Source organism: Diospyros lotus, chromosome 3 (genome assembly GCF_014633365.1).
Source record: "Diospyros lotus cultivar Yz01 chromosome 3, ASM1463336v1, whole genome shotgun sequence".
NCBI classification, from domain to species: domain Eukaryota; kingdom Viridiplantae; phylum Streptophyta; class Magnoliopsida; order Ericales; family Ebenaceae; genus Diospyros; species Diospyros lotus.
In genome coordinates this window covers 35751303-35764974 of record NC_068340.1, presented here as the reverse complement: position 1 = coordinate 35764974, position 13672 = coordinate 35751303, and the positions used below count along the sequence as shown (strand labels likewise).

Genomic DNA, 13672 nt, shown 5'->3' with positions numbered 1-13672 from the left:
AAATAGAAAATAACGAATGTGTTTGAGTGAATATATTATAGATTTTATAATATTTATTTATAAATAAATATAATATAATAAATACAAAAATTTATAAGTATTTTGTTAAATGATCTATTTAATGTGTTAATTATTCTTTAACACATTGAATAGCAGTATATTAAATTGAAAGTGTTCTCCATTAGTATATTGAATATCGAATAATTAATTAAACTTAAATTTTGATAAATAATTAAAGATTAAAAAAATTATAATTATCAATTCTGTTAAAATTATTTAAAATATTTTTTTTATTTTTAAATTAATCTCTCACGTGTATCATATGGGTTTATCACTAGTTATATATAATTTATCAACATTAATTTATAATTTATTTTTATTAGAAATTAATATTTTTATAAATTTTATTTATATTATTTATTAATATGTCTATTTTAATTTTTTTATTTTTAATAATTTATTAATTTTTTCAAACCGTGCAGAAGACCCGAGTGGTGTGGCGTTACGGGTGGTTTTGTATATATGGAGGCAAAGACGAAAGAGGAGCAGCTGATTTGGAAGGATTTGATTCTTTGATTGTTCTAGTCGTCGTTGGCTGATTGGGAATGGCGTGAGCGTTGGGTTTGGAAATTTGAGTCGGTGTTAAGAGACTGAATTGAAATGGACCCAAATGACAAGTTCTCGACCGATCCGGTACCGGTCGACCCGTCGGAACCGGCGGTGCCGGTCTCGTACCCGATCAAGACGCTCGAAGAGCTCGAGTCGAGATCGTACTTCAACTCCTTCCACTTCCCGTTCAACAAAGCTTCGGTGAGTCTTCCGCCGGCCGGCAATGGCCCCTTGGCTGATCGTCCGAGGATCCTGGTGTGCCATGACTTGTCCGGAGGGTATTCGGACGATAGGTGGGTGCAAGGAGGGGCCAACGCCGATGCCTACGCCATATGGCACTGGTACTTGACCGATGTCTTCGTCTATTTCTCGCACAATTTGGTTACTCTCCCGCCGCCTTGCTGGACTAATACCGGCCACAAGCACGGGGTCAAGGTATTTCAAGTAGCCTCTGTAACTCTGTTTTATAGAAAATTAGGAGTTGTTTGAGCTGTGTTCCAAGGGCTTGAGATTAGAAGATGCATAAAATTTTATTTTATTCAAAGTTTATTGATAAGACTTTGGGTATCATTATATTATTATAAAAAACAAATTATAGTACAGTAGCTTTTTTGTGAGTTGGTTACATTTAACGAATTCAATCCACTTGGTGTATTTATTGATGTAATCTATGTGTTAGTTTCGCCGATATCTCTAAATTACGTCTCCAGAACTCGCCATTTTTGCCTAATAAAATTAGTCTTTTATTTCTCTATTAACACAATTATCAACGAATTATTAATCTAAAAAAATATTTAATATAATAGTTTCTGTGCTGTATAAAAATTTTTAAAATTAAAATTATCTTTATCAATTACCAAATATTCACGATATATCATATCATATAATTGAATTACAATCCTACAACGAACAGTAAGACAATATAAGACTAAAACCGGTGATTATAGATCTTCTGGGGATGAATCTGATTCATTTCTCTCTCGCCTTGGAGTTCTTCAAGCCTTTAAGCAGATTTGGTAACTTAGATTACTGAAAGTTGTACAAAATTTGGACTGGGGAAGTTATCCCACTTGATCCCTTCCTTAATCCTGCCTTATCATGGGTAATTTTTTACTTTTACATTTTCTGAATTTAAGCGGGATAGACACCTACCCGTGTAAGTGCAGCATAACAAGTAATAATTTTTAGCTCTGGGATTGTAGTCATTTGAATTTTGAAGACAAGATTGGTGATGCTGATAAAACTTTTAGTATCTTTTTCTTCGGTTTCTTCGTTGATTGATGGGGATTTATCTAGCGATGGCACAGATCGTAGGGGGGTTGTGATTAGATCTGCTTGTTATAAAGAATGCTGTTTTCCTGTAAGAGCATAATTTTTTTGTTGGTTTTAAATATTAGGTATTGGGGACTTTCATCGCGGAATGGGACGAAGGGAGAGTTATTGCTGCTAAACTAGTTTCGACAAAGGAAAATGCTCAAATGTATGCTGAGCGCTTGGCAGAGCTGGCTATTGCTTTGGGATTTGATGGCTGGCTGGTAATCTTTTCTTTCTTTTTTCGCGCTCTCTCTCTCTCTTTCGACTAATGTATCTACGTCTGAATTTCTTTGTACATCCTGTAGTTAAATCAAGCCTGAGAATTGTTTTCATCTGATTATCTATGAATTTGACTCGATGTTCAGCTTAATTTAAATTTGAATGTGATATCTTGTTTTTTGTGTTGAAATGACTCCATGAAGGTGTTTTACTACACTCTATTTTAGTTATTAACACTGTTTCTATTACTTGTAGTTGAATATGGAGGTCAGTTTTGATGTGGGGCTAATTCCTAATTTGAAAGAATTTGTCAGCCATTTGACCAATACCATGCACTCATTGATGCCTGGATCTCTAGTTATTTGGTAAGTCATACAAGATATATGCTTCCTCAAAATTTTTCATTGGCAATGTTAAATGGCATTATATACGTTATTGGACTCTTCTTCCAATTTATTCCGTTTTGGGGACAACTTCTGATGTAACATGGCATCAAAGCACGTGGTTTTGGATGTCTTGGTTGAAGTTTTATAACCTCTTTATTTCCCGTTACATTTACTCTTGTGCACCCTCCATGTGGGGGTGCAACTTGTCTGATTCTGATCGCCGTGTGTGACATAGGGTCACACCTTGGGGGACAGGCTGTTATGTGGCTTAATATTTTTCAAGATTTTGGGACAGCTGATAAAGTAATAATTGATGCACAGATAACATAATTGCTTTTCTCATTTGTTTTATGCAGGTATGACAGTGTTACTGTTGATGGCAATCTTTGCTGGCAAAATCAACTAAATGAAAGCAACAAGCCTTTTTTTGATATATGTGATGGAATATATGTAAATTATTCGTGGAAGGTACTTGTTCTTGTCCCGTATTTCAAAATTTTGTTTCTGAACCAATTTCCCATAATTTACTTTTTCCCCCTGTAATGAACAGGAAGACTATCCAAAACTTTCAGCTGATGTTGCTGGTGACAGAAAGCATGATGTTTATATGGGCATTGATGTTTTTGGGAGGGGCACTTATGGCGGTGGAGGGTGGGATGTATGTGTAACAGTATTTTTTCTATCCTGCTAATGTCTTCCTTTGTGCTTTGGGTCTCACGTGTGACTGATTAAACCATAGACCCAAGTTGTTGGTCCACAGCTTCCAATTTGGTTTATAGTTTGTAGGAGTTATCCACTTATTGATCTATTAACTGCATGTGTACAAATCTTTTACCTAGGTGTCATTATGCTATTGCTTAAACAGGCAACAAAACTAGCAGTTTAAATCTGGTGCCATGTAGTTATGCTAACTTTTTTTACTTCAGACCAATGTGGCACTTGATGTACTAAAGAAAGATGACGTATCAGCTTCCATATTTGCTCCTGGATGGATATATGAGACTAAGCAACCACCTGATTTTCAGACTGCTCAGAATCGGTAATAATTCATTCTTGTGGCAAAGTTATGCTATTATATTTGTCATGCCAAATGTGTCAATAAGATATGTGTTACATGTCATATATGTTCAGTAAGATAAGTAATGCAGAATCACAGATTTTCAAAATGTATTGCAATGTTCCTTTTCTGGAGTTTATGGAGTTGACATGCTATACTAACTTGTATCAGAATTTTCCACCTACATGATTTAACATTGGCCTGTGAACTGAAACAGCAATAAAAATCTTGGACCCCTTTGAGTGAGTTGTCATTTGTTCCATCAATTAATGCTATTGCAACATGATTAACTAGCATGGTGCATGCTGTATTGATGTTATGGTCTTTAGAAGTCTAATTTTTCAGTTACCAAGTTCCAGAAAGAATGTCTAGGTATATTAGTTCTCTTCAAGGTTTAGAAATGTTATCCAATTCAATCTTGTTGTTATCTATATGCTAGGTTGCACGGAAACGGAAACCAGAAAATGGCATTTTTAAAAAAAAATAGGAAACGGAAATGTGGGATAAAGTGTAAATTAAAAAAATATAGGGGTTTTTTTTGTAAATATAATTTTTAATATAGAAAATTATAAAAAATAGTTATTTAGGAGATTTTAAGTAAAAATGCAGTATGTTAAAGTTAATGTATAATTTTATTTTGGTAATACATGTACAACTAATATTATGAGAAATGTTCTCAGTGTATAATTAATTCTTGTATAATATTTTGTGTATAATTATTATACATGTATTATATTATAAGGATTAATTGATTAATTGCAAAGGGGTTTTGAAAATTGTCAATCAAATTGAAAGGAAGAAAAGACAATGGAGGAGATGTGTTGCTTCAGGCGCATTATTGCGCCTGCAAGGAAGAAATTGGATAATGGGGAATTGTTCCCCTCTTTGCTGCTAAGATTTGCATGTAAATATATATTATTACATTAATATATTTTATATTAAGAAAAAAGGCAGCAGCCCCAGCGCCCTTAATCTCCTTTCTCGGCTCCTCCGATTTTGCATCTTCTTCCATTTTTCTCTGTCCGTCCAGCAACGCAACAACCTTCTTCCTCTATTAATCTCTCTCTCTCTCTCTCTCTGCCTCCCCCCCCCCCCCCCCCCCCCCCCACACACACACACACATGTTGGAGTGAGTGTGTGCGCGTGCAGTGGGCAGCTTGTCCCACATCAGTGGGTGACAAGGCTTCCCATAGGTTTTATATATTATTTTGTGGCTTTCCTTCCACTCTAAGCTTTGCTTTGCTTCTTTATTACGTCTTTGTGTCTTTCCTCCCACTCCAAGTTTCCTTCGTTGCTAAGTCAATGGGGTGCCTATATATATATGCTGTGTTGGATCCTTTATGTATGTGAAGTTTTTCCTTCCTCTAGAAGATTTCATGGTTTCCTTCCCCCCAAGTTTTTTTCGTTTTTTGAGTTTTTCATCACTAAGAACAAGCCCAGTTCTGAGTTTTGCTAGATCTGGTTGTTCGTGGTTGTCGTTCACTGGGGAGGTTGTTTCATCCTGCTGAGACAGTCGTCGAAGTCTTCTTGCCACCGATTGTCTTCAGGACAACGCAAAGTGCGACTCGACCTGCTTTGTTCCTCTGTCACCTTGACGTTCCAGTTGCAAGCGTTGCTGTTCAACCGTCTTCTCTACTTTGTTGTTTTGGTCTAGTAACATCTATTATTTGTCATTTGTTGTTGCCAGCTATAAGCTCTTATTGCCGATAATATTAGTATTTGAGTTGCAACTATTGGAAGATTATTTTATGTTATAACTGTGTTAATCTGGAGTGGGTTTGAACTATTTTCTTGTATTGTGAGTTGTTACTGTGTAAGTTTCACATATATATATATATACTCTCTGTACCCTAACAATCTGAGGACAGTTAGAGAAGAGACTAGAAAAGATGGATGCCCCTATTCCTGTTGATGGTTCTAGTGCCATTGCTGCCGGTGTTGCCTCGAGTTTAAACCCGCCCCTTGTTGCTGCCGGTGTTGCCTCGAGTTCAAACCTGCCTGCTGTTGCTATTGTTTCTGCAACAACCACTATTCCAGGGGTCAGTTCAGCCGTGGTCAAGCCAATCCCACATGTTGGGAAGCCACCACCATTTAATGGTGAAGATTTCAAAAGATGGCAACAAAAGATGCTATTCTATTTGACCACGCTAAATCTGGCCCACATCCTCAAAGAGGACTGCTTGTCTCGGAGGAGAATTTTGACGACAAAGACTATGGCTGCAAAGGAGGCGTGGATGCACTCAAATTCCCTCTGTAAAAATTATATTCTAAGTGGCTTAGCCGACCCGCTATATAATGTTTACTACATAGCATATGCTACTTCCAACCAACTGTGGGAGGCCCTGGAGAAGAAGTATAAGCTTGAGGATGCTAGTACCAAGAAATTTCTAGTGGGTAAGTTTCTGGATTACAAATTTACAAGATGGTTGATACCAGATTGGTGGTCAACCAGATGAAGGAACTGCAAACCATTATTAGTGATTTGCATAACAGGGATTGGTCATTAATGAGCCATTCCAAGTTGCTGCTGTGATTGAGAAGCTACCGTCTTCCTGGAAGAATTTCAAAAATTATCTCAAACACAAGCACAAGAAGCTGTCTATGGAAGATCTGGATCTTCGTTTTCATATTGAAGAAGACAACCATAAAAGAGATAAAGTCTCAGACAGATTTGAAGTTAAGGCCCACTTAGCTGAGGCTCCCAAATCTCAGCCTAAGAAGCAGCAAGGCAAGAGAGTAAGCGGGTTACTGGGACCAAAGAAGACCACTGCCAACAAACGCATTCAAGGTACCTGCTGGGTATGCGGTAAGACAGGCCATAGGGTTGTGGATTGCAGGCACAAGAAGGGTCAAAGCTCTGGTAGCAACCAGTGCAAGTCTAAGCCTTCTTATACTAATATGGTGGAAGATGATGAGCTTGTTGCAGTCATCACTGAAGTCTGCATGGTTGATAACGCCAAAGGCTGGTGGATTGATACGGGTGCTTTAAGGCACATTTTGCAAGGATAGATCCCTGTTCTCAACTTAAGAGAAGTTGGATGGCACTGAAAAGGTGTACATGGGAAATGTCGCAGCCTCGACTGTGGAAGGCAAGGGCAAGGTGCTATTGAAGTAGACATCTGGGAAGATCCTGACTCTCATGGATGTCTGGCATGTCCTTGAGATTCGTAAGAATCTAGTGTCTGGAACCTTATTGAACAAAAATGGGTTTAAACTCGTTTTTTAGTTTGATAAGTTTACTCTTATCAAGGGGGGAATGTATGTGGGTTGGGGATATCTAGATGATGGCATGTTCAAGTTGAATGTACAGGCTCAAGTGCCTAAAAAGAATAATAAAAATGACTCTTTTGCTTATATTGTTTAGTCGTGTGATGTTTGGCATTCAAGATTAGGACATGTCAATTATCGTTTCCCCCAAAGAATAGTTAATCTAGGGTTATTACCTAACTTTAACATTGATAAGGGACACAAATGTGAAGTTTGTGTTGAATCAAAGTTTACAAGAAAGCCGTTTTCATCTGTGGAAAGGAATAGTGAATTACTCGATCTAATTCACAGTGACGTTTGTGATATGAAAAGTACTCCTACTAAAGGTAGAAAGAATTATTTTGTCACATTCATTGATGACTGCAGTAAATATTGTTATGTATATTTACTACGCAGTAAAGATGAGACATTTGATGTTTTTAAATCATTTAAGGCAGAAGTTGAAAATCAACTGGGAAAGAAAATTAAGGTGCTTAGATCAAACAGGGGTGGTGAGTATGAATCATCAGCTCTGTCGGAGTTCTGTGAATTTCACAGTATAATCCATCAGACGATAGCACCTTATACACCACAATAAAATGGTGTAACTGAAAGGAAGAACCGAACCTTAAAGGACATGATTAATTGCATGTTAAGTAATTCGGGTTTACCCCATAATTTGTGGGGGGAATCGTTGCTTATTGCAAATTTTATATTAAATAGAATTTCACATAAAAAGGCTGATAAGTCGCTTTATGAAGTGTGGAATAGTAAGTAACCCTCTTACAAAATCTTGAAAGTGTGGGGGTGTTTGGCTAAGGTGCAAGTTCTTTTACCTAAGTGGACTAAACTTGGTCCAAAAACTATTAATTGTGTCTTTATAGGTTATGCCTCGCATAATGTTGCCTACAGGTTCCTGGTAACGAAGTCAGAAATTCCTGACATTAATGCTAATACGATTCTAGAATCTATGGAAGTAGAGTTCTTTGAGAACATATTCCCTTTTAAGGAAGATAAATCCAATGTGAGCGGTTCCAAGAGAACTCATGAGGCAAGTTTTTCAAAAGGCCAAGATGGGTAAGAAATTGAAATTGAGCATTGAAGAAGCAAAAGGGCAAGGAAGGTCTCTTCCTTTGGCCCAGATTTTCTAACCTTTGTGTTAGAAGATGAGCCGCAAACCTATGGTGATGCAATGTCATCTCCTGATGCTCCTTATTGGAAATAGGCTATTAATAGTGAAATAGATTCCATCTTGCAAAACAGTACTTGAATATTGGTTAATTTGCCACCTGTGTTTAAACCAGTCGGGTGTAGATGGATTTTTAGAAAGAAATTGAATGTCGATGGTACTATTGATAAATACAAATCTCGGTTGGTAGTTAAAGGCTATCGTTAAAAAGGAGGACAAGATTTCTTTGACACGTATTATCCTGTGACAAGAATCACATCTATCAGGATGTTGATTGCTATTGCAGCGTTACACAATTTGGAGATACATCAAATGGATGTAAAAACAACATTCCTGAATGGAGATTTATAATAAGAAGTTTACATGGAACAACCTGAAGGGTTTGTCGTAAAGGGACATGAAATGAAGGTGTGTAAACTAATAAAGTCTTTTTATGGGTTGAAACAGGCGCTAAATAATGGCATGAGAAATTTGATCATATGATGTTGTCAAATAGATTTAAGATTAATGAGTGTGATAAATGTGTTTATGTAAATGTCATAAACCAAGAATGTGTCATTGTGTGCCTGTATGTGGATGACATGCTGATAATGGGCACGAATCGAAGTGTGATACAATCCACAAAGCAGATGTTGAACTCTCATTTTGACATGAAAGACTTTGGCTTTGCAAATGTCATTCTTGGAATTCGAATAATAAGGAATTCCGAAGGGTATGTACTTTCCCAATCACATTACATAGAGAAAGTGTTGAGAAGATTTGGTCACTTCGAGAGTAAACCGACAGTTACTCCATTTGACTCGAATTCAAAGTTAAAGAAAAATCATGATGAAGGTGTATCTTCTCTGGAATATGCCAGAGTCATTGGGAGTTTGATGTACATCATGAATTGTACTAAACCTGACATTGCCTACTCCGTAGGCAGGCTAGTGAGATACACGAGCAATCCTGGGTATGACCATTGGAGTGCATTGGTCAGGGTACTTAGGTACTTGAAGTATACCCTGGACTATGGATTGCACTATACAAAATATCCATATGTGCTGGAAGGATTTAGTGATGCTAATTGGATCTCTGATAGCGTAGAGACTAAATCAACCAGATAGTATGTGTTCACCCTAGGTGGTGCTGCTGTGTCGTGGAAGTCTTCGAAACAAACGTGTATAACACGGTCAACTATGGAGTCAAAGTTTATAGCTCTAGATAAAGCAGGCAAAGAAGTTGAATGGCTTCGCCATTTCCTCGAAGACATTCCATTATGGCCAAAGCCTGTTAATTCCATTTGCATATACTGTGACAACTTAGTTACCTCAATGAGGGCTAAGAATAGTGTCTACAGTGGGAAGTCAAGACACATTAGGCGCAGGCATAACACTGTTAGAGAGTTGCTCATAAATGGAATAATCTTCATTGACTATGTGAAGTCAAAAGAAAATCTAGTTGATCCTTTAACGAAAGGAGTGACTTATGAGCAAGTCAAATTTACATCAAAGGGAATGGGTCTAAAGCCTTTAAAATGACTTTTCTGGTGGTAACCAAACCTAGTTGACTGGAGATCCCAAGATCTAGGTTAAATTGGCCAACTAGCTGGAATAAGTTATAGTTGACACACTAAGAAACTTTTAGTTTCTCCCCATGTCTCAAAAATTAGAAAGTGTGTCCTATCGATGTTAAAGGGAAGGTTGATATATTGAAATAAGAGGAGTAGTGACAGGGTATTCTTAGTCGATGCTTCCCTATATGAGAGTAGAAGTGGGGTCACTTCTTTGAGAATTGTTCAATGGCTTGGGTTCTCTAGAGCTCTCACGAAACCCAAGATGCTGTCCAGGACCAAAATGGACACAATCGTATAGAACTCAGTGAGTCAAGACAAGTTGTGTGTGATGTCTATTGTCTCGATTTACCTCCAGAAGGATAGTTCAAGAGCCAGTCTCACTATTTCTTCGATAAGTTCGATAGACATTCACTAAGGAAGGTTCAAGTCCAAAAGGCACCTTGTTGATGCATAACTTGTCTATTTGCTCTTAGTGACTCTGTGTCGTTTTTGTATGTTTTCCGCACACACACACACACACACACACACACTCATGTGGGGGATTGTTGGAGTGAGTGTGTGTGTGTGTGTGTGCGTGTGTGCAGTGGGTAGCTTGTCCCACATCTGTGGGTGACAAGGCTTCCCATAGGTTTTATATATTATTTTGTGGCTTTCCTTCCACTCTAAGCTTTGCTTTCCTTCCTTATTAAGTCTTTGTGTCTTTCCTCCCACTCCAAGTTTCCTTCATTGCTAAGTCAATGGGGTGCCTATATATATAGGTTGTGTTGGCTCTTTTATGTGTGTGAAGTTTTCCTTCCTCTAGAAGATTTCACGGTTTCCTTCCCCCTAAGTTTCTTCATTTTCTCGAGTTTTTCATCACTAAGAGTAAGCCCAGTTTTGAGTTTTGCTAGCTTTAGTTGTTCGTGGCTGTCGTTCACTAGGGAGGTCATTTCATCCTGCTGAGATAGTCGTCGAAGTCTGCTTGTTGCCGGTGTAGGGTGCTAACTGTCTTCAGGATAGCGCAAAGCACGACTTGACCTGCTTTGTTCCTCTGTCACCTTGACATTCCAACTACGAGTGTTGTTGCTCAACCGTCTTCTATGCTTTGCTATTTTGGTCTGGTAACATCTGTTATTTGTCATTTGTTGTTGCTGGTTATAAGCTCCTGTTGCTGATAATATTAGTATTTGAGTTGCAATTATTGGAAGATTATTTTATGTTATAACCGTGTTAATCTGTAGTGGGTTTGAACCGTTTTCTTGTATTGTGAGTTGTTACTGTGTAAGTTTCACACACACACATATATATATATATATATATACTCTTTGTACCCTAACAACACACACACAAGCATATATATATATATATATATATATGAGCAACAAGAAGCAACGGCGACCAAAAGCGAGGGAACGGTGAGGGAGCAGCAAGCTCTAATGCATGGCGAGGAACTTCGGGATTCGAAAACGCAAAGAACTAAAAGAAGAAGAAGATTGAACATTGGAATTTATTGGTCGCCAGAAATGCATTTCTGACCATTTTCTGTAATTTGCGAAACGCCCCCGAAATGTTTCGCAAATTACATAAACGACTTGAAAAACATTTTGGGCTGGCTTTTCTGTTTCTAAAACGGGAAACCGTTCAAAAAACACCGAAATGGCGTCTCCAAGCCATTTCCGTGCTTTGTCTATATGTAGCTTTCAAAGGTACTCATTCCATCACAATAAACTTTCTGCTGACTTAATTATGTTAATTTGCCATCTATCTCATTTATAGTTTTCCTTAATCAATTAACATTAAGCTCTAGCTCTCCTTGTCCAGAAAAGCTATCCTGGAAGTAATAATTGTGTCCTCTACTTATACTATTTTGAGTATCTCAACTACTTTAATTGCCAACTTCTTGTATTGGTAATGTGATTACTACATGTTATGCTGAGAATGACTTTAACCAAGAAGCTTACACCTTTCATTTTCATGTTCATCATGGTAATTTTGTCACGACTTGTTGATTGGTGACCACCATTTGTTGTGTCATTGGATAATGCAGTTGGTGGGGTCTTGTTGAGAAATCATGGGGCATATCACAGAATCACCCCCAAGTTTTACCATTCTACTCAAACTTTGATCAGGTTGAACATTGTAAATTTCTCCCTTTCTTCATTAGTTTTATTTTTTACCTTATTAGGATAAGTTTTCTCCACAAACAGTGCCTGCAGGGTACCACTTCTTTGTGTTTTAAAGTTATTAGTCACATGGAATATAATTGGTCACTGAACTTGAAAATGTGATCAGAGAACCACAATATGCCAATTACTTTACGCATATGAGTGTAATCCTTCTCTGGATTTTTCAGGGCCATGGTTACCACTTTGCTATAGAGGGAGGGCAAGTATCAAGTTCTCCTTGGAACAATATTTCCTCCCAAGGTTCTCAGGTATGTGCCAAAACTGAATCTTTTACTTTTCCTTGTTATTCATCTTATCCTTTTTTGCTTATGTTTTTTACCGCAATACAATCATTTTGTCTGTTTGCTTGTCATTTGGGTCATATATATCATTAGCACATGCAGCTTCCCTTGAATTTTTGTAAATTTACTTCAAATCTCTATTGGTATGAAAGGAAAAACAATGTTATTAATTTTTAATTTCTTTAAAAAGAAAATAAAATTTGTAATTAACTCCACATTAATTTCTTACTTTGCTTTAAATTTATTTTCTCAGAAAATTAATTATGAAATAGAAATAAAAAATTAATAACACTATTAAATTTTCATGATGCAGAAGTTGAAAAAAAAATAATTTTGTTATTTTCCAGAAGAAATTAATTCGGACAAATTAAATTTTTCATTTTGTGGAATAGTTGATTTGGTCAAGCAATTAAATTTTTATTAGAATTAAAAATTAATGGGCCTTAGAAATTGAAAAACAATCATGAAATAGTTTTGCAGTTACAGTAAAAACTATAATGATGGAAGTTTTTATGAATATGACAAATAATATTGGTCCATAACAACTTAGAGAACTTATTATCCAGAATATTGATGACATTTATATGTTCTGTGTTCTATGCCTTTTTTCTACTTTTTTTTTATTGTGTTAGAATATGCTATCACCAAGTTGATTCATATTTGACTTTTTAGTGTGTCTTCTTTCTCACTTATTCATGCAGCCTTTCCTTGAGATCTCTGGAGACCTTTCTGCAAAGTCAATTCAAGTCCTTGTTGAGTAAGTTTATTGCTCACGTATATATTCATTCTTTCTCATGTCTTTTATTCAGCAACAATTTCCACTCATGATCTGGTCGCTTATATAGAGCCCATTGCATACCTTAAATTTTAAAATGAAATGCCAACTACTTCCATTTCTCTTCATGTTTGATAATTTTAGAGAAGCAAAATTTTCTGCTGTCTTCAGGATCAAAAATTGCATTTTGATACACTATATTCTCCACTCACTCTAAGCCTTTGACCATTCCATCAATGAATCACTACTTAGGGTGTAACCACTTGGTGAATGAATCTTTATATTGTGCACTCTTTGTGACTTCTTCAGGACCTAAAACATGAAGATTGACTTGTACTGGTATCAGCAATCATGCCTTTGGATCTCTCTCCCAGCCACATGACTTATTCAGTGCATCATTCGTTTTCTAAATTTGCCATATTTAGTTCTTGAATTCGATATATGTTTTCAAATGCTAGTTTCAAGGAAGCATCTTATAGCGGAGGAGGGAACATCACATTCAAAGGAATTCTTGAAGATAATGCATATTTCACAACATGCCTCTTTAAGTCAGAGCTGTTTTGGGGGGATTTACCAGTTCATTTTACATATTCTGTAAGCCATCTCACCTGTTGATACTTACGAACACAATGATATCTTTGAAAGTTATTGGGTCAATGCACTGTCCAAGCCCTGGGTATTAAGATTATTCGGCAAGTGACTAAATCTTATGAAGATTATGCTGAACTTGACATTAGGGACTGGATGTTATTTATTTCATGGACATGTTTGGTGGGGAATTAGGAGGCCTAATGTTTATCACTTCACAGAAGACTTCTATTATGTGAAGCAGTGAACTCCTTCAATGACTTTAATTATTTAAGGTAGAGACGTTGG

The 13672-nt window shown here is 36.8% G+C and overlaps 1 protein-coding gene across 1 annotated transcript in view; it reads left to right on the top strand.

Moving 5' to 3' along the window:
• Nucleotides 1–544: 544 nt before the first annotated feature.
• Nucleotides 545–13672, top strand: part of LOC127796966 (cytosolic endo-beta-N-acetylglucosaminidase 1) — a 28801-nt gene continuing 15673 nt past the window's right edge. The window contains exons 1-10 of the mRNA XM_052329362.1: nt 545–1044; nt 2007–2144; nt 2398–2507; nt 2885–2996; nt 3079–3186; nt 3455–3567; nt 11602–11683; nt 11908–11988; nt 12723–12778; nt 13255–13390. Coding sequence (XP_052185322.1) covers nt 661–1044; nt 2007–2144; nt 2398–2507; nt 2885–2996; nt 3079–3186; nt 3455–3567; nt 11602–11683; nt 11908–11988; nt 12723–12778; nt 13255–13390 — 1320 coding nt within the window. The 5' untranslated portion in view covers nt 545–660. The remainder of the gene's footprint in view (nt 1045–2006; nt 2145–2397; nt 2508–2884; nt 2997–3078; nt 3187–3454; nt 3568–11601; nt 11684–11907; nt 11989–12722; nt 12779–13254; nt 13391–13672) is intronic.